Genomic DNA, 18,530 nt, shown 5'->3' with positions numbered 1-18,530 from the left:
CTCTCTCTCTCCCTCGGCCGACAGCTCAAACATTGAAGCCATTGTCTGAAGCATCACTCCATTGATGCACTGGGAGCTCTGTCGGCGCGGCTGCCTAATGCCCTGTATCCAGAAGGATCATCATCCCTGTCACGTCCCATTACTCCTCCGCCGGCCACACCGCTCTGCCCCTGGCACGGCCGGAATAGGAATAGAAGCGCCGCCAAGCTGGCCGGGGCCTCGGAGAAGATTGACGAGCTGCTGTTGGTTTCTAACGGCTCTACATTCTGAGCCGGTCGTTCTCAGTCACAAAGTGTTCGTCCGGCCTCATTTGCTTTTCACCCGCGCCACTGAAACGCTCCGCCTCAACTTTCCGAGGAGTTTTTAAGACTCAAAGTCTCTTTGTCACTGAACAAATGATGACACGGGGGAGTTAACGGCCGCGGCTGATCCCGCGCAGTGATTAGTGTCAGCGCCACAAAGACGCGTCCTGCTGGAAGACGTCGGCCATTGCGTCTCCGCAGAACCGTCCACCCTGCGTCTCATCCAGCATCTCTCTCAGAACAGAGGCCACTTTGTCCGCCAGAGGCTTCGGATCAGACCCCCCCCGACAGTCCCGGGGTCCCACGGTGCCTCAGTGGTGCGTGAAGCCGCTCGAGGAGAATCACCGCCCTGCTGATGAGGAGCACCCCCCCCCGCTGCTTAATCCCATCAGGCTCCGGACGCCCGGAAGCTTCACTGCTTCATCTGAAGTTTCTAACACACTCAGATTCCGTCTCTGTTTTTTTTGTGTTGTTTATATATTTTTTCGAGCTGATTCACACAAAAAAACGCTTTCAAGTCTCTGCACTGAAGATCAATTATCAGCTTTCCTCGACAGTAACGCTCCATATGCCCGATAGAGCTGTGCCTCGCTCGCCCGCTCTACAAACGCTGGCTCGTTCTCTCTCTCTTCCCCGTCGCCCAAACAATCGCCGCCAGCAGAGAGGAGGGCTCGAGTCAAACGCTCGCCTGTGTCGGCGATCAAAAGCTCCTCTGTTGTACACTGTGCATTCTGTTTTTTTTTTTTACTGATCAACAGTAAAAGAGAACAAACGACTTGAAGAATGAGAGCTGAAGTAATGATGTGGTCCTGGAGCTGTTGTCTGAGGCTCCGGGGCCAAACACCCCCTGGTGTTCACTTTTAATTTGCCCGGCGCAGATGGCGAACTGACGGGGCCACTCGTTCACAGGGAGTGTCCTCTACCGGCTGGCAGAGAGAGAGAGAGAGGGAGAGAGAGAGAGAACGAGCCCTGCTCCTGCACACTGGGTGTGAGGGCTGCGAGGGCTTATTAGCGCAGGGGCCCGAGCCAATGGCAGCCTGCCGCTCCCCGGACCTCAAGGACAACACAGAGCTAATAAAGCAATCGAGATGTGGAGTGTGTCATCAAGACAAATATGTTTGATAATACGAGGCCTCTGGCAGAGCGTTTTCTTGGCGCATGTTTGAGAAGACTGTGAATGTGGCCTCCACACGACGGAGGATCTGTGGAAGCGCTCAGCCTGGGTGAGGTAGTGGAAACCAGTGTCTGTTTCAACCAGTCTGTGGAAACACTTAGCGCAGAGGACACAGAGGAGTTCTAATGGTGGTCGAGTTCAAGGCTGTTTTGAAAAAGGAAAAGCAGGTGGAGGAGCTTCACCTGCAAAACTGTCGATTCGCACTAAAAGATGGAGACACTCGCTTTTCACGAGGGTGTTGAAATAAATTCTGTTTAATCTGGAGTTTCATATTTAGAGATGAGGCCAAACCCTTTGTAACAATTCAAGCATGTTACAGTCATTTATTTGTGTGGTGTGAGATATCATTTTAAATTAAAATGTTATGTTGAGTCTGATCATTTCTGCAAGAGACGTTTGAAATAGAGAAAATACACTCACACAAAGTAAAATACCCACAAGACATTATTTAACAGATCACCTGATGATGCAGTGATAGAGAAAATATACATATCATAGAAGATTAATAACATATCTACACAAAACATTATTGACACACCAATATTTTTTATTCCATAATAGTCCATATCTAGTACATATCTGTTAAAATATGGAGAGTCACCATAGATGTAAATTCAGGCAGATGTATAGAGAAATATCTAAAACACGTTAAGAAACAATATATGATGGAGGAATTAAATAATTATTAAACCTTCAGGAGCCACAGTTCTGGTCTCAAGAGCAGAGAGTTGATTCCTCCTCCTCTGGATATTAAGTTGTTTCTGATGTTCTGAAATCTATTATGAATAAATAATGTCTGCACAGCGAGGAATAACCGAGGGACGGAGCATCTTAGAGTCCTGAAGCCGCAGCAGCGTCTCAGAGAATGGCCGCGGGTTCGAATCCGCTGCCGCCCGTGAGCCAGCGTCTGTGTGTCATCCTGTCGCTCGCTCATCACTGCTCTGTGTGTTAACACGTGACCGTCTTCTCTCCACTCAGGACTCACCCTCATTGTTGTGCAGTTGATTGTCTCGGCTGATTCACATTTCACTAATCGCTCACTCTGTCACCCCCCCCCTCCCTCCTTCCTCCCTCCTTCCTCCCTCCTCCTCTTCCTCCCCCCCTCCCCCTCCCCTTCGTCACAACCGCAGGGAAGACCACACCCACAAGCGCCAGCACAACCTATCATGGGGCGGCATCCCCAAAGGAGGCAGGTGACCCTGAAAGAGGTACAGGTCCTGATGGCCCTCCCCCAGTGGGGGAACAGGGGTCACCTGACTCGGAGCCAATCAGTGTGGAGATGGAGGGTAAGGGGGAGGGATGTGTGACCTCAGTGAACTCTGACCTGCCGTGGTTTGCACTGCTGGGCCCCGAACGCCGTCTAACACACTGACCACTAACAAACCAGGAAGAGAAGAGGTTTCACTCTGGTAGAAACGTTTTCAGCCTGCCCCTCATTTTTATTCTATTTGCTGTTTCTGGCGAATAGTCGATAAAAAGATCTGCTTCAGTCTGAGGCCGACCACTCGTGCACTGCGGTGGTTTGCATGTGAATGTGTGTAAATGATCTTCCAGGGTGAAATATCTCTTTCATCTTCTCACTAACTATTAACTCTCTGGTTAAAACATCTCTCAGAGCAGGCCGGCGCTTATTTCTGCTTTTTCACCGCACACGCACCCAAACACACACAAACACACACACACACACTTTGTTTAGGTCGAGCCTGAAGAATATTATCCGGTTATTATCCCCTCATGTTCAACCATACGTCTCAATACAACAGCCGCGGACGTGCAAGATTTAATGACTTAAGAAAAAAAATACTGCACCGACTCTAATTAACGCCTCAAATCAACCTGAGTCTAAACAAGCTGCTCCCTGCTGAACTCTCCTCATCTTTTATTTAGCTCGTCAGCACACGCACACATTCCCTCGATGTTACACAACAAACTCAAAGAATGCAGAAGCACAAACCAGGTAAAGTTTCCGTCCCTCCCCGAGAACCTTCATTTACATTTCTAACTCCCACTGCACCCAGCACCTCAAACAGGCTTCTCCCCGCTCGGCGAACTCAGACTTTGAAATTCTAATTCACCAAAGTCATGATGTGAACTTCAGAGTCACTCCCACGGGACTCTGACTCATCAGGACTTCATCAGTCTGCCTGAAAAGAGTTTGACATGTTCCTCGGATTTATAATCCGTAATCTAATGTAATATATTAAATCATATTCATACTAAAATTAAACCCCTTTTGAGCTTAACTCAGCGATATTCAGTCCCCCACAGAACGAGCAAAGCGAATAAAACGTGCACCAGATAAAACGCACACACACACACACACACACACACACACACACGGACGAGTGGTTACTACAAACAAGCTTTGATCAGAGACCTGAGAAATATTTAGTTCCTTCATTCTACCTCAAACTAATCAGACCAAACGCCCTTCACGCTCAATGTCGTCCTTTTACATCATCTAACATTTTTATAATGTCCACAGTTTTATAATGAACCAATTAACCAATTACTTAGTGCAGCATGCTCACTCGTGCTATCGTCCATAATGTTGTTACCGTCCATGCAGACCTCATAGTTTACGATGCAGCTCTCTCTCCCACACAGTAACTTTAATAACTCGGAATCTGCAAAAAAAGAGTCTGCACCGAAGGGTAATGGGGTCGAGCCCCCCCCCCCAAAATGACATTGAAAACCGGTTCAGTAGTTTTTCTGTTATTCTGCTGGAAAAGCAGACGATAAGAAGTAATAGGTAATAAAAGCAACAGCTTCACACTCCAGAACCTGAGATCATCTTATGTGTCACGTTCCTTATTATCAAAGATGATTAATTGCCTGGTATTTTCCGCTCTAAAGGTTATATTGTTAAATTTGCTGTTTGTAATTTGAAAAGTGACAAATGTCAAAGTGATCGAGTAAAGTTTCCCTCTGGAAGTGAAACTTTCACTTCACGTATTGTCCACAGCATCAAAGCCGGTGCAGTCCGGCCGCCCCAGTAAATGACATGACCTATAAAAGTCCAGCCAGTTCCTGAATATTTAATTACACCTTGATCTTTATAGGCCGCAGTCTCATTATTTCGTACATTTTTAATGTGACACTTCGCACTCGTACTGATTAACATTACAAGTCAAAGAGCTGTTTAGCCAGGACTGGAAATGCAGGAAAATGTCTCTTTGACCCTCAAATAATCTCATAAAGGAAACGAGCTGAGCAGCCAGAGACAGAACTCGGGTCCCCCCCCCCCCCCCCCACAGAACATTTCTCCTCCACGTTCAGGAAGAGGATTCGGTTTATCGTCATTCAGGGAGGAGAGGCGGCGTGACGCAGGTCTTTCTCTCTGCTGCTCAGATCTACAGGCACCAAGTCACAGGTCCATAAATCCTCAGTGGGTGAAAGAGGCGTCCAATCTCACAGCCAGACTCGGTGCCTGCAATTATGAGCCACTCAGGCTTAAATGAGAAAAAAAACACAACAAATAAAAAGCAGCAGGGACCCGAAGCCGGGGGAATCGCACAAAGAGGTGAAGAGGAGGAGAGAGGGAAGGTGAAGGGCGAACAAGAAACAGCCACACAATCTATTTCAGCCAGAGACTGTGGGGCTGCCGCTTCAATCAGAGGAGGCGGCTTGATAAGGCGAGAGAGAGGAGCGGGTGTGGAAGCATCACAGCGAAGAGAGGCGTCCAATCTCCTCCTCTTCCTGTCCATTCCTCACCAGATATCTGCTCTCGTGTCGGAACCTTCTGTAGACGCTCCGCGGCTCGGGCACAAATCTCCCCGGCAGCCGCCAGGTGGGCCGGCCGACAAGGCAGCGGTGAAATAAAACAACCGGTCGAGAGAGACGAGGTCACCTGAGGAGATTCTGAGGGAAATTGCTCATTGTTGCAAAGAAAATTGACTCCGCTCCTTAGTCTCGACTCCAAATCACATTCATTTGCTGTAACAAAGAGGCAGCTCACCTACGAGCCGTCAGGCCGAGGCAATTTAACGCTAACACACAACCTCCAGCCTTTATTAAGACGCCACCTGTAGATTTAGGACTTCGTTTAGGATTTCAATCGGCCCCTAAGTCGCAGTAATGAGGACTTGAGACTGGAAGGAGTGAAGATTGAGTAAGTAAAAGATCTGCCCGGTAAAAAAGAGTTAGGAGAGCTCAACATGTGGTTATTAGTCCTGTTGCTTTATGGGAAATATTGTAAAACGTTATTGACGTAGATTAAAAGATAAATGATCCGATGTCCTGACCTTGACTTTGACCTGCAGGGTGCTGATGCTGATTTATCTCTCAGCCTCTAAACAGGCTCCATCCACAGTGTTTGTCTCTGTGAGCAGATGTGAATTTAATCCAAACAGCTGTCGCCTCTGCTTATGTAACGACTCTGGTTAATGTGAAGAGTCGACAGAGTGACGACCTGCTCTGTAATTAATGTGTTTTCAGCTCTGATGGCTCTTAAAGCAAAAAGCTGAGAAGATGAAGTGTTGATACTAATGAGAGCTGGAGCTGACAATCAATCTGTCAATCAATCAGTCAGTCAATCATCAATCAATCAATCAATCAGGCCTTTCACATAAAGAAGTGCACTGCAGGGTGGTTCTGATAAATAAAACATTGAAATAATAGATTTAAGCTTTAATATCATTCAAAACAAATTTAAGTCAATAAATGTAGTAAATAACCTTTCTTTATGTCCACTGTAAAATTGGGAGTGAGACCAATAACATTATCTGGAGTAAAAGTAAATCCAGCTCATACAGACTATAATAATAATAACTATATTCATAGAGCACTTTCCAAAATACAGAGTTCTTTACAGAGGCAGCAAAATAAAACCAACAGGTCATGAAGACACAAGCCCGGCAAAAATCAAGGAATCACAAATATTGAAAGAAATGAAGTTATTTTAAATTAAGTTTTGAGATGGAATCCAATAAAATAGAATTCAAATACAAATAAAATCAGTAAAAGGCTCCTCGATAAAAGTCTGTTTTAACAAGGGATTTAAAAGAGAAGACTCAGCTCACCTGAGTTTCTACTAGAATTAGTGTTTATGTGGCTCAGATAATCACACAGTAGAATATTGGCTGAGACGTGGGCGGCTGCACTCGATCGTTCGAACCCTGGTGAGAGATTATTGAGAGAAACATCCGCGGTCAGGACGGGGGATACATCCGCCTCCTCCAGGAGCCAGTCTCCTCCAGGTTGCTCCCCCTCTCCTGCCCTCCATTGTGATGTGACCCTTTCCCTGACTCCTCTGCTCATTTGGATGAACCAGTCTGTGTCTGTGTGTGTTTGTGGGTGTGTGTGTGTGTGTGTGTGTGTGTGTGTGTGTGTGTGTGTGTGACCGGAGAGCCGCGCTAGCAGCTAATTTAACTGACGTGCACAGAGAGATGGCTCGATAATAGAATCAAGTGAGGCGGGTGTTTTCCAACTCATTAAAGCTTGACAGGAGCCGAGCAGAAAGTGAACTCGGGCTGAACCTTCACATGGGGGGGGGGGGGGGGGGGGGGGGCATCTTGTGCCAGCTCGTTTTCCAGATAGTTATTAATACGTGTGAAGACCGTGGCAACAGACACATCGTCTGGTCGAGCTCTGACGACACGTCCCTCAAACCACCGCCGAGAGGTTCCTACTATTCAACTCACATCAGCATCTAAACTCTTCAAAACTACTACAAAAGTTTTGTGTTTAAAATCGTTCAAAAATAACAAAAACACAATCAAATGTGAGGAGGAAGTGTCGTTAGTTGACAACATGGACTGTAAATAGTGATGGACGACATCTCCAGTTCCAAAATATCGTGGCTACAAAAACTTCCATCTCGTACAAACTGACCCAAAAGGTGGCTAACACAATTCATTTAGTGCACAAACAAACATCAGTGTCATGAAATAAAACTAAATTGACTCAAACCACCTCTGAGAAAGATGAATTTCAAGTTTACTGTAACTTTTTTTTTTTTTTTTTATCCATCTGCTATTCTGAAGCCAGCCACCAGGGGGTCGATTAAGAAGATTTGGCTTCACTTTCAGGGAGCCTGTCATGTCATCCATCTTTTTTTTTACACAACGTGGTTCACACATTGTCACAAGGTGGTAGAAGAAGAAAAAAACCTAGTTGCCTTGACACCAGAATTAATTTAATAATTCATAATAATAAAAAAAAATATTCAGGCCTTTACTCTGAATTTTAGAAGTGCTTTAGAAAATCCACTTTTGCTCTTTTAAAACCATGAAGTGTGTTTTAATATTAACATCTTTAAATTGCTTTGACCTGACAGGATTCTCTAAAACGTTTTAACACAAGTCAGGGTGTGACACGGACACACACTCTTACACACACCCACACACACACCTCGGTCTCCCTGACTCACACTCATGGTGTAATGACCATTAAAGGTCAGGCAGACACACACTTTCCCTTCGCTCACCAGCACTTTTCAGCGATCACAAGTGACATCATGCCTTTTACTTTTCTTTAAAAACACACTCCACACTGCGCTGCACAAATCACCTCGACAACATTACACACACACACACACACACAAACCGAACACTTCACTCTCCATCCCCGGCACATTTTAATGGCTTTCACCTCCGTGTGGGCCATGAGAGCTCGGCTCGGTGTCGGGATGGAGAGCGATCAGCTGATCCACGGGGCCCGCAGTGATCAAACCCCCCCCCCCCCCCCCCGCAGTCGTCCTGGCTCTTGGTTCTAACCCCTTACCCTTTACCCTGTCTCATTGACCTCTGGGGGGCGTGTCCCTCCAGAGATTTACCTGCCTGTGTTTCTTCTCCTCTCTGTGTTTTGGTCGGACTAACCCTTTAGCTGCACCTGCCTCCTTTGTTGAATCCCCCCCCACTGACCCCCTTTCCCCCCCGACCTCTTTTCGATCTGCCTTTCTGGATTCACTGAGCTCAGGCGTCTGAGCAGCAGTTTCTCCGTCTCTTAAAGCAGCAGTTCACTCCAAAGACGAGTCCACCAGGAAACCAGTGATTGTTAGTAATGGTCCCATCACCTTTGTGTTTTGCTGTTTGTTCTTGATACTCTAACCTAGAACAGAGTGATTTCTAGAAACTATACGTGACTTTGGCGTGGACTGTCTCTTTAAGCCGGTTGGTAAAGCCAAGGCTCTTCCTCTGCAGCCGGTTCCTCTCCGATCAGATCAGATCATCGGCAGGTGGAGGTTTGCAATGGAACAGTTTTGGCTTTACCAGCCTCCGAATGGCAAATTAACAGCTCTTTCCTTTTTTTTTTCTTTTTTTTTAAAGTTTCTGATGTAACTGCATGTAAAGAGGAAAACAAGGACTCCACCCAGTGCATGTGCTCGGCCCGGTTCACCGGCTTCATGAGTTCATCAGATGTTCATTGAGAGAAGTTTCTGTTTCCTTCTTGGTGACATCTCATCACGGAGATAGTTTTGGTTTCACATTGATCTGGAGATATCTGCCACGTTTGCCTCCTCCCCAACGTGATCACATCCGTATCGGTAAAATATTATCATCTATATTTACTAGGCTTTTTAAAGCTTCAATCAGCACAAACAGTCACGTCTGTGTGCAGCCGAGTGGCGGCAGTGACGGATGTCTCCAAACCTGGACGATCAAAACCAAAACTATCTTTTTCTCTTTGCTTTTTCTGTGCAGCTCCTTGAGAAAACCTGATTTTCCCTTCAAATCCCCGACCGGGTACAGACAGTGTGGCGCTGATTGCCAGATGCCACCTCACACTTAATTTACCAGCATTCAATCAAACCTGTAATGAAATCTATTCTCTGTATGCATCGGCACACTTGGAAGGAAATGCACTTCTCATCACCACTACTTTTCAATTGGAAAGGATCTGTTAACATTACACCGTATCACCTTAGCTCCTGCGCATATATTACACCTCATCCAGTTGGCTGAGCACTGAGGTGGAATGTTATGCAAATTCCTAATAACAAGTGTACATGATTGAATTCACTCAGTCAGTCCTACACACACACACACACACAGAGTGCTTTTACTCAGTGTGTATGTGTGTGTGTGTGACGCACACAATCACGCTCTGTCTGTTAACCACGTCTGTCAGCGACAACAGACGTCAGGAATTAAAACTGTCAAATTACCAAAACTGACAGCGAGGAGTCGGAGCTGCTCTGCGTTTCACCCGGATTCCAAAAGAAGAGGAAATGATTCATTAGTTCCATTCCTCGACCTCAGGGCGTCTCCCAGGAGTTCAATTGTGTTTTTTATTTCTTTTAGTGTGGAAGAAATGAATCTGCAGCATTAGCAGGAAGCAGAGGGACATGAAACTCTGGGCCTTTTTGTCTCATTGACTTCTCGTCGGGATGGAGTATCCATTAAGGGAACAATAACATGCTCTTGTAAACTCGTGGAAGCAGAAAGTAATTTGGAGGCTATTCTGAAAAGCATCTTCACGTGACGTGCAGAAAAGAAAAACGAGAAGACGAGTTGTTGAAAAGTGTTTAAACGCACCCTTGAGGAAAGTCTGATATAATGGAAAAGTCATACGCTAAAGAAAAAGTTGTTCTGTTTAAATCACTTCGTCTCTGACCTTGATATAAAAGTAGCTGTTCCCTCGCAGCAGTGTTTAAAATTCCGACATTGTACAGTTCAGATGCTTTAATGTCCTGCGAGAGAGAGAGAGAGAGAGAGAGAGGAATTCCTTCACCACTGAGGAAGCTCCAGACTTCAAAGTTCTCAGATTGCCGGTAATTGGTGTCATGGAAAAAGCTTATGGCTGCTGTGTTGTTAACGAAGCAGATTTGGTCTTGCAGAGACAGTAGCCATTTACTTAATCACTTACTGTAGTTATCACTTCCATTGTAATTAGTTTTTCAGACTCAACTTAATCACCTGCAAGGGGGGGGGCACTGCACACACAACAACAGACAGACTTTATTTCCCTTATGCCCAAAAAAAAATAAATAAATCTGCAATTAGTAAGCTACAGCTCAGGCAGCGCGGAGTAGAAACCTGTTTACGTAACCTGCCGCACCGTCTATTTTTATCGGCGTGGATGCAGAAGTGTTTCTCCTCCTGCGGTGGTGAGGAGCAGCACCAGGTTGTTCTCCCACCACAGCACATCACAGCAGCAGAGCTTCAGAGCTGCAGCAGAGTGATGGTCTGTCACCGAGCCCGTCACGTCTGCCTCTCACTCCTCCTTCAGACGAGCTCCTCGCACACACATTCACTTGTTATCTCCATCTCGCTCTCTTTTCTTTCTGCTCCGTGGCTTTCATCCTCCCTTTGCTCTGCTCCTATTGATCTCCGAGTCCTCCCCTCATTCACTCCCCCTCTTCATCGCCAGTTTGTCACCAAGGTTGAGTTTCGTCCCTTCATCTCCCTTTTCTTTTCTTTTCCCTGGCTGTCACCGTCCCTCTCCCTCTCTCTCTCTCTCCCCTCCTCTCCCTTGACTCCACTCACGCAGCCCATCTGTCTTTTTACCTTTTGGCAGACTTGGGTATCTCTATATTAAGCCGTCGCTGGGCTGAGAGCGCGTTGAGTCGACACAGAAATACAAAGAGACGGTTTTAGAGACGGAAACTTGACTCTTGAACCGTTGTTAACGTGGAAGGGAAGTTGTGAGATGAGCGTAAAGCTGCGTTAATTATCGCTTCGACATGAGGTGACTGTTTTCTCCTCGTCAACTAACTTTAAAATAAAAGTACTCGTGAAGTTTCAAACCCCAAATGTTGAGTTTCCACGTTCTGGTGAAGCCCGGCCAAGAAGTTGAGTTCAGTCGGCCGTCGCCTCCTGTTCGCCGCCGAGCTGCTCGCCAGGCTGTCGGTATGATTCACCGTGAGATGATCTGAGTGTGACCGGTGGCACCGTATGTCCCAAACACCCGATGATTGAGTCATCCGACCTGCTGGTGAAGCATGTTGTGACAGGTCGTTTGTCGGCTCTGGATTTGTTTACCTCAGCTGCGCGGCTCGCCCCCCCCTCGTCGAGCCACTTGACTCATCCGCCCTCGACCGGGAGGACGCCCTCGGCGCCTGGTAGCCGGAGGTCAGGCCGGGCGCCATGGTCCAGAGGGAGCAGATGAGTCACAGGTACCAGAGAGCCGCTGGGGCCACAGGAGGCAGAAGCCACCCTGAGATGGAGGCTCATTACCAAAAGGTGCATGAAGCTTCCGGGACGCTGCTCGGTCCGAATCCAAAACTCAGAACTGTGACTTAGCCGCAGAGCTGATTGGCAGCCGGCGTAATGAGACAAAAGAAAACTGTCCAAGAATAAAAGTGGAGGCTTTAACAGGCTCACTGCTGCACCACGTTTGATTCCCTCTCCCACTGGGATTGCAATTATGATTTATGACTCTTTAATGTGGTCATAAGTCCAGGCAATCATAAGAATAAATGGCTAAAAAATGAGGATTTTTAATTGGAAAGCTCTACTCAAAGCTCTATATCCAGAAAGATTAGATAGTGGACTACAGAACCTCTGTGGGGGAACAGCAGCAAAGCCCGGCTAGAGAATGAATGCAATGATACCCGCTGATGAGATACTAATCCTCCACAAGCACCTGCACAGACGTCTGCCTCCGGATAATGACGAGTGAAAAGAACTTCACAAGTAACTTCAGGATTTAAACGATAAGCTTTAAACTGTCTGCCGGGAACTGTGTACACACGCAGATGGGATCTAACCTGGTAGGATTCAGATTCTGTCCTCGTCTCTAATGAGATTCAGTCAAATTTAAAGCCGTGAGGACGACAGGAGGCAAGCGGCTCGTCTCTCCGTCTCATGCCTTGTGGTGTCGGGCGACTTTCTAGGCTCGAGGAAATTAGATTTAGTTTTCACTCGTTTGTCTCTCGAGGATTTCTAATGAGATTTGACTGAAATCTAACGACTCTGATCAGATTTCCCTCCTCTGTAATATCCCCTAATATTTTCCTCTAATCAACACACAAACTCTGAGGAGGAACCTCTCTGACCCTTTTGACTTAGTCATTACCTTTTGATAATGTTCACTCAGAACTCTGCGTTAGGTTTTATTCACATCATCCTTTCCCTGAAAAATGAAATCCATCCAAGAGGTTTGTCTCGGAGGGATCAAAGATTTAAGTTTTGAAGATTTTGAGTTGTTTTTGCAGCTTCGTCACGTAAAATATATCCACATAATTCTGGAGTCATGGCAGGAGCGATCAATCATCTGGCAGAGTTGTCTAATATTAATGAGTCTGTGACTCTCTGAGCCAAAAGCCTCCTGTTACTTTTCCTGTTATCAATATATCTCCACTTCACGATGAACTGTTTATCACCACGGAGAAAACACTCTTCTAGATTCCGTCCATATCGTCCACTTCATAACTCCAGAGATGAATTTCTAAGCCGGACTATTCTGGACCCAAGAGCCGTCGTCCTGTCAAGTCCAGGTCACTTAATTCAGGGGAAAGATTAAAATCTGCTCTTCTGAATTATTGAGCCGATCTGCTCTTCGCTCGCCCACCGATCATCACCCTCGTCATCATCAGCGAGGCCTGATTTAGAAATCATCACTTTCCATTTTCCTTCCTCATCGAACTTTTCTCGAGCTGTCGGATTTAACTTGCTTTGAACACCTGCATGTTTCCCCCCCCCTCTGAGCTGCTCCATCCTTCCACCCCCCCCCCCCCCCGTCCCCCGTCCCCCCACCTCCACAGACTAATCAGTTTCACAGAAATTGTCATTAAGGGTGGAGAGGAGGGCCTGACACCCCAGATGGCGGCAGCCTCTTGCAAATGAGCTCTGATTATAAGAGGTGGCAGGTTTCACTCTTCTTATCATCGCTGCCTTTCACGCCATTAGGCAAACACTCTGCTAGGGTCACATCACCCAAGGACGTTTACACGGTAGATTTACCTCAGCTAAGTGACCTTGTGTTCGCGGTGCACTGTCGCACAGACTGTCCCCCTCGGCTTCATTTTGAAAGAATTTGACAACCTCATTTGGGTCCGTGTTGGCAAAGGCGTCACACTCGGTGAGCTATTGGCCGGTGCTGTTATTTTTGGCTCGTTCATCACGCCAGGTGCTCGTGCCCCCCCGATCCCGACACTGGAAAGCAAAGTCTGTGAAAGTGATATCAGGTTCCTGCTGCTCTGCTCCCATCAATATTTAAAGCTGTAGCTCATCTCAGAGTTGATTTCTCGCCGGCCGGGGAACGCTCGGTCTCCGCCGGTCTGCGGGGAGAGCGCAGGTCCGAGGAAGTCGGTATTGATCTATTAACAGTGAAGGGAAAGGGAGCAGAGAGCTGAGTTCAAACACCCCCCATGCTGTTTATCACATTGAGAAATCCCTCTCAACGCAACCTGTCTCTCCCAGCTGCTACTTGACCTACATTAGCTCTTGAATGTTTCTGTTTTGCTTTTTCTCTTTCGGCTCAGTCTGAAAAGCTCTTAACCTTTCCTCAATCTTTGTCTGTTGTCCAGGTGTGAGGCGGCCACCAGACCTGGAGAAGACCAATCACAGTGTTCATTACACGCTCCTGATCGCGTGTGTGTTGGTGGCCTTCGTCCTCGGCGCCTTTCTCTCCGGCTTCCTGGTTTCCTGCTACTGCAACCACTCGGGTCACAAGACCAAGAAGCTGGCGAAGGATCCCGAGGCTCCGATTCCACACGCCCTGTCCCTCCGCAGCCTGGCCAAGCTCAACGGCCTCCTGGACAGCCAGAGTAAGGATGACAAGATGGAGGTGTCATCGCCAAAGATCTACAATTCGTTCTTCACCAACAGCAAGGAACATCACCCACCAAGGAGAAATGGCCACCATGGCATGACAATGGGAGACCTGGTTCACCCCCACCATCACCACCTTCACCACTCCTCAGAACTCTCCGGTCTGCCGACACCAGATTCGACCCCAGAGCTTCCCATCAAGAGCATGAAAGCCTTCAAGAACCAGTGGGAGAAGAACCAGAATTGCAACAATGCCAAAGACCCAAAGTCCCACTGCGGCGGCTCCAGGCCCAGTTCAGCCCTGCTCCACCAGCAGGTCTTCCCCTACTCCCACAGCCTGTCCAATGGGCAGCCACTAGTTGGGGGTCACCTCCTTTCGGACGAACGTAAAATCCACAATGTTGAACGTGTACTTTCCCAGCAGCCCTACCCTGGTTACTCGCAGAAGGTGATGGAGGTCACCTCGCTGGATGAGCTCCTGAAGCACATCCATGATGCAAGCAGCAGTAAAAACTCCCAGTTAATGAGCCCATCAGGTCTGATGGCCAGTGGTGGTGGAGGCCACTTAGCCTTCGCCAACCGAATCCAACCTCAGATCCCGGAGACAGAATCTGCCCCTTACTACAGCTCGTCAACTTTACCTCGAGACAGCCTTACACGACGCATGGATGTTCCTCCGGACATCCCTCCACACCACCAGTCCACTCTTGAGAGGAGGCACTCCTCCCAGAGGCACTCGCTGATCGCTGCAGCCGCCAAGATGCCAGGTGGCGGTGGAGGAGGGGGAATGATCCCTCGCCAGCACAGCTTCAGCCAACGGAACGGTGGGCCCCACCAGCCACCCCCCCTACTGGCACGGATGAACTCAACAGGCAGCGCGTGTGAGGTTCACTACCCCCTCATCCCCAACGGGTACCTGGCGCGCCAGCACAGCTACGCCGGAGAGCAAGAGGTCCAACACAGGGGCGCCATCGTCCGCCGGGGCTCCTCGCTCAAACCCGACGTCCCTCCCAAACCTTTGTTCATACCTGCCACGTCCCCGGTGAACCAACAGGGGAAGTTCAACTACTGAGGAGGTTCTCTCCTGGACTAGAGGAGGTTCTCCCACGTCGGGTCTTCTCAGAGGACATTCTCTTTGAAGGAATCCAGTGGGTTTGAGGTTGCAGACCTTGACAAGAAAACACAACCTATCATGTGACAACCAGTGTCACTGTGGACAAAAGCCTCAACCAAACTTGTTTTTCCCACTCTTTTTGTCCAGCGAATATCTTTGTACCATATTGGTATTGCTCAGCTACTTGCTTATTATAGAACCGCTGACTCGGGTGACGTGACGCCACCTCCTTATATTAGGCTGCCAATGTCCTCAGTGTGGATTTACAATGCAACTTAGTTTTTGGACACATCGATGTTGGAGAAACGAAACTCATCCGTCATCTCGAACACTTCAAAGCCGGAGGCTCCTGCGACGCGTAGATTCAGGCTTTTGCTTAACCTTTTCTGATGTAGTGTTGGTAACCCGTCCCCCCCCACCCTCGAATGTGTTTATATTATGCATGTGTGTGTATATATATGTGTGTTTATATCCACACCGTATATGTATACATATACATTTGCAGTATATGTAACCTGTGGTGAAAAGTCAGCAAATTCCCCCCCGAAAGTAGTTATGTCTTGGCCTTACTATACTCTTTCATCTTTGGGCATATCAAACGATCCCCCCCCCCCCCCCCCTGCACACTCTTAAGAAGTATCTTCATCATGCATTTCATCAACACAGCTCATTGTCAAGTTGGCAAAAAAAAAAAAAGAACCAAATTAGTTTGTGTCGACAAGAGAAAGGAAATACTTCAACAAAGCAGCTACTCTCGTCCCTTCTCTCTCTTCGGTCCCGTCCCAGCAGATGTCAGGTCAGCCGCGACCGAACCGGGTCCATTTAGGTTCCTCCAGAATGTTCCTGTGACATTGGTGCTCCACAGAATTCAGAGGGTTTAGCTTCCTCTGCAGTGGAAGAAACACAAAAAAGAAATACTGTATACTCAAGTGACAAACACGCCACGCCATCTGGCAGAGTGAACACGACACATAGTACGGATTGCAAGTATTATAATTATTAACTTTGTGACTATTGGTTGTAAATAAAGGAATAATTACTAGCCAAATTTTAACTGTATGTGTAAATGTGTGCCTTATTTAATAATAGTGTGTGACATGGGGGTAGGGGTTAATGCAAGGGGCTCTGATGGCTACTATGCTCCAGTATATTGTTGGTGTTTCATTTTCTATGGTCGTCAGTACGTGTCATACAGTATCTATTGTACATTTGAAGAGTTTCATTCCAGAATGAATTTTGTCATTCAAAAATTTGTCTGATAAACTTGTAACTGTGAATATGATTGTAACACTTATTATTGTATCATATTTTATGTTATATCTTGAGTATATTGAGCCTTTTTCTTTTTCATTTTTTTTTTACAAAGGAATATTAATTTTACAAAATTATCGTCTCTTGTTTTCTAAGATCGATGGAGTTTTGGAATGAAACCCTTCATTTCGCTTTGTTGTTTTGTTTTTGTTGTTATTTTTCGCATCCCAGGAGTGTGAGTCTGCGGTCGGTCACTTTCCACTGGGGGGCACTTCCCCTACTGGTGCCATTGTTATTTTTGTTTTAGAAGTAGTGTGAGCATCTCTTTGGAGTTCTGCAGGAGCAGTTCACGGTTCCTCTGAAGCTTGACCTACAGACCTGTCCCCATTTCTACATATTTAACTGATGGATAAAGCAAAGATGTTTATTCGGAGGTAGAAGACGATCTAGTTTTGGTTTAGATGCAGGATGAGACATGAGTCTGGACACGGGAAGCAGATTAACCCGAGTGGAGAGCAAGTTTTTGTTGAGCAAAAATGTTAAAACCTGGAGAAGTGCAATGAACATCGATCCGACGAATTGAGTTTGTCTCTTGGGTCGAATCTTAGGAAGTGATTGTTGGACCAGGTTCCCCGGCGGTCGCAACGCCGAACATCTGCTGAGGTTTTTCCCTCAGGGAACATGATGTCAGTCAGAATCATCAAAGCCACAGTCGAGTGGAACCATGATGGATTCTGTGAACACAGCACTGCGCCAGTCACTGTATCTGAAAGGGTTTTGTATTGATTTGAAATCTCCTCAAAGCTCATTGGACCCGATGTAGAGTTGATCATTCATCCAGTTAATGAAGGAAAATATAACTGACCACACACTTTGTTCTTCAGGGGGAAAAGAAGTAGATTTAGCTTTTCAAACAAGAAATATAAAACATGCAACTTTGGTTTTTAAGGTCCTGCCCGTAATGTTCCATAAGAGGAGCTGCTGCCATGTTTGAAGAGTGTGAGTGTTTCCTCTATCTGCCGGTGACAGATTGAATGAGAAAAAGAAGCGGTGTCGCCTCTGACGTCTGAATCCGAATTTGATTTGGTGTAAATACATTCTATCTGGACGGGGTCTCATGGATTCAGTATTGTTTTTCCTTTTCTGTTTGATTTTCAGACTGCGCCTCTTGAATTAATATGAATTTGGTCTCACAGAAAAAAACCATTGTATGTCTCTTATACTAGGAATAAAAATGAAAACATGACGTGTCTCACTGGTGAATGTGTCATAATGTGAAGTCTCCAGGTGATGCATGAACACAAACACAACTGACATTGTGTAGTGAAGGGGTGGAGCCTGGGTAAAGAACACAACGTATAAATGCTGCTGTGGAAATCACACGTTCACCTCACATCAACTCAGGTGTCGGCCATTAACACAAAGTCTTTTCTTTCCAAGTTGACGTCTTCATCGTGGTCTTCTGTGTGAGTGGCTCCTCTTCTTCAATCTTGAGATATCTGTGATATAAAGTTGTGCATCGTCTTATAAAGGTCATCAAGAGGTCAACCGCCCATGGTGAATCCTCAGTATAATATCCTGCTGTATTAATGAATACTTTTAGTTATTTGGTTCATCAGGGTTCATTTTGGTTCGAGGGCCTCTGGGTGCGTTCTGCTCCGGAACTCTTGAGTCCCTTGAAACGCTTGTATGACTGTGTTCGCTGTTTGCTGTGGTCGGAGTGAACCTGCTCTATTACACACATTTCATCCAGAGCGTATCTTTTAAAGGCTTTAACAACATCAGCGGATGTCATTGGGTTTAGTTTCCTTCAACAAAGAAGAGCCCAGAGCCACGAGAGGACACAGCTACAGTAAACATCCAGATCCTGCTGCCGAACAGTGGAGGAGTCCTGTTCTGACCTGTCTCCTGATGAGAAGACAAACAAGGACATTTCACTTTGTGCATTAAAAACCAAGAGGAAACATAACAGAGTTAGAACTCAAACATATCTCCGAACCTTTGGCTCTCATTAGAGTTATGCTGGAGACGAT

General features: G+C 46.6%; 1 protein-coding gene across 4 annotated transcripts in view; it reads left to right on the top strand.

Moving 5' to 3' along the window:
• Window positions 1-17,743, top strand: part of sema6e (sema domain, transmembrane domain (TM), and cytoplasmic domain, (semaphorin) 6E) — a 132,079-nt gene extending 114,336 nt beyond the window's left edge. For 2 of the 4 annotated variants that reach the window (XM_062399295.1, XM_062399296.1), the window contains 2 exons: window positions 2,607-2,762; window positions 13,889-17,743. In XM_062399295.1, the coding sequence (XP_062255279.1) occupies window positions 2,607-2,762; window positions 13,889-15,204 (1,472 nt within the window). In that variant the 3' untranslated portion in view covers window positions 15,205-17,743. The remainder of the gene's footprint in view (window positions 1-2,606; window positions 2,763-13,888) is intronic. The other 2 variants (XM_062399297.1, XM_062399298.1) reach the window with 2 other exon arrangements.
• The last annotated feature ends 787 nt before the right edge of the window (window positions 17,744-18,530 follow it).

Source organism: Platichthys flesus, chromosome 11, assembly GCF_949316205.1.
Source record: "Platichthys flesus chromosome 11, fPlaFle2.1, whole genome shotgun sequence".
NCBI classification, from domain to species: Eukaryota; Metazoa; Chordata; class Actinopteri; order Pleuronectiformes; family Pleuronectidae; genus Platichthys; species Platichthys flesus.
This window is presented reverse-complemented; position numbering and strand designations above follow the sequence as displayed.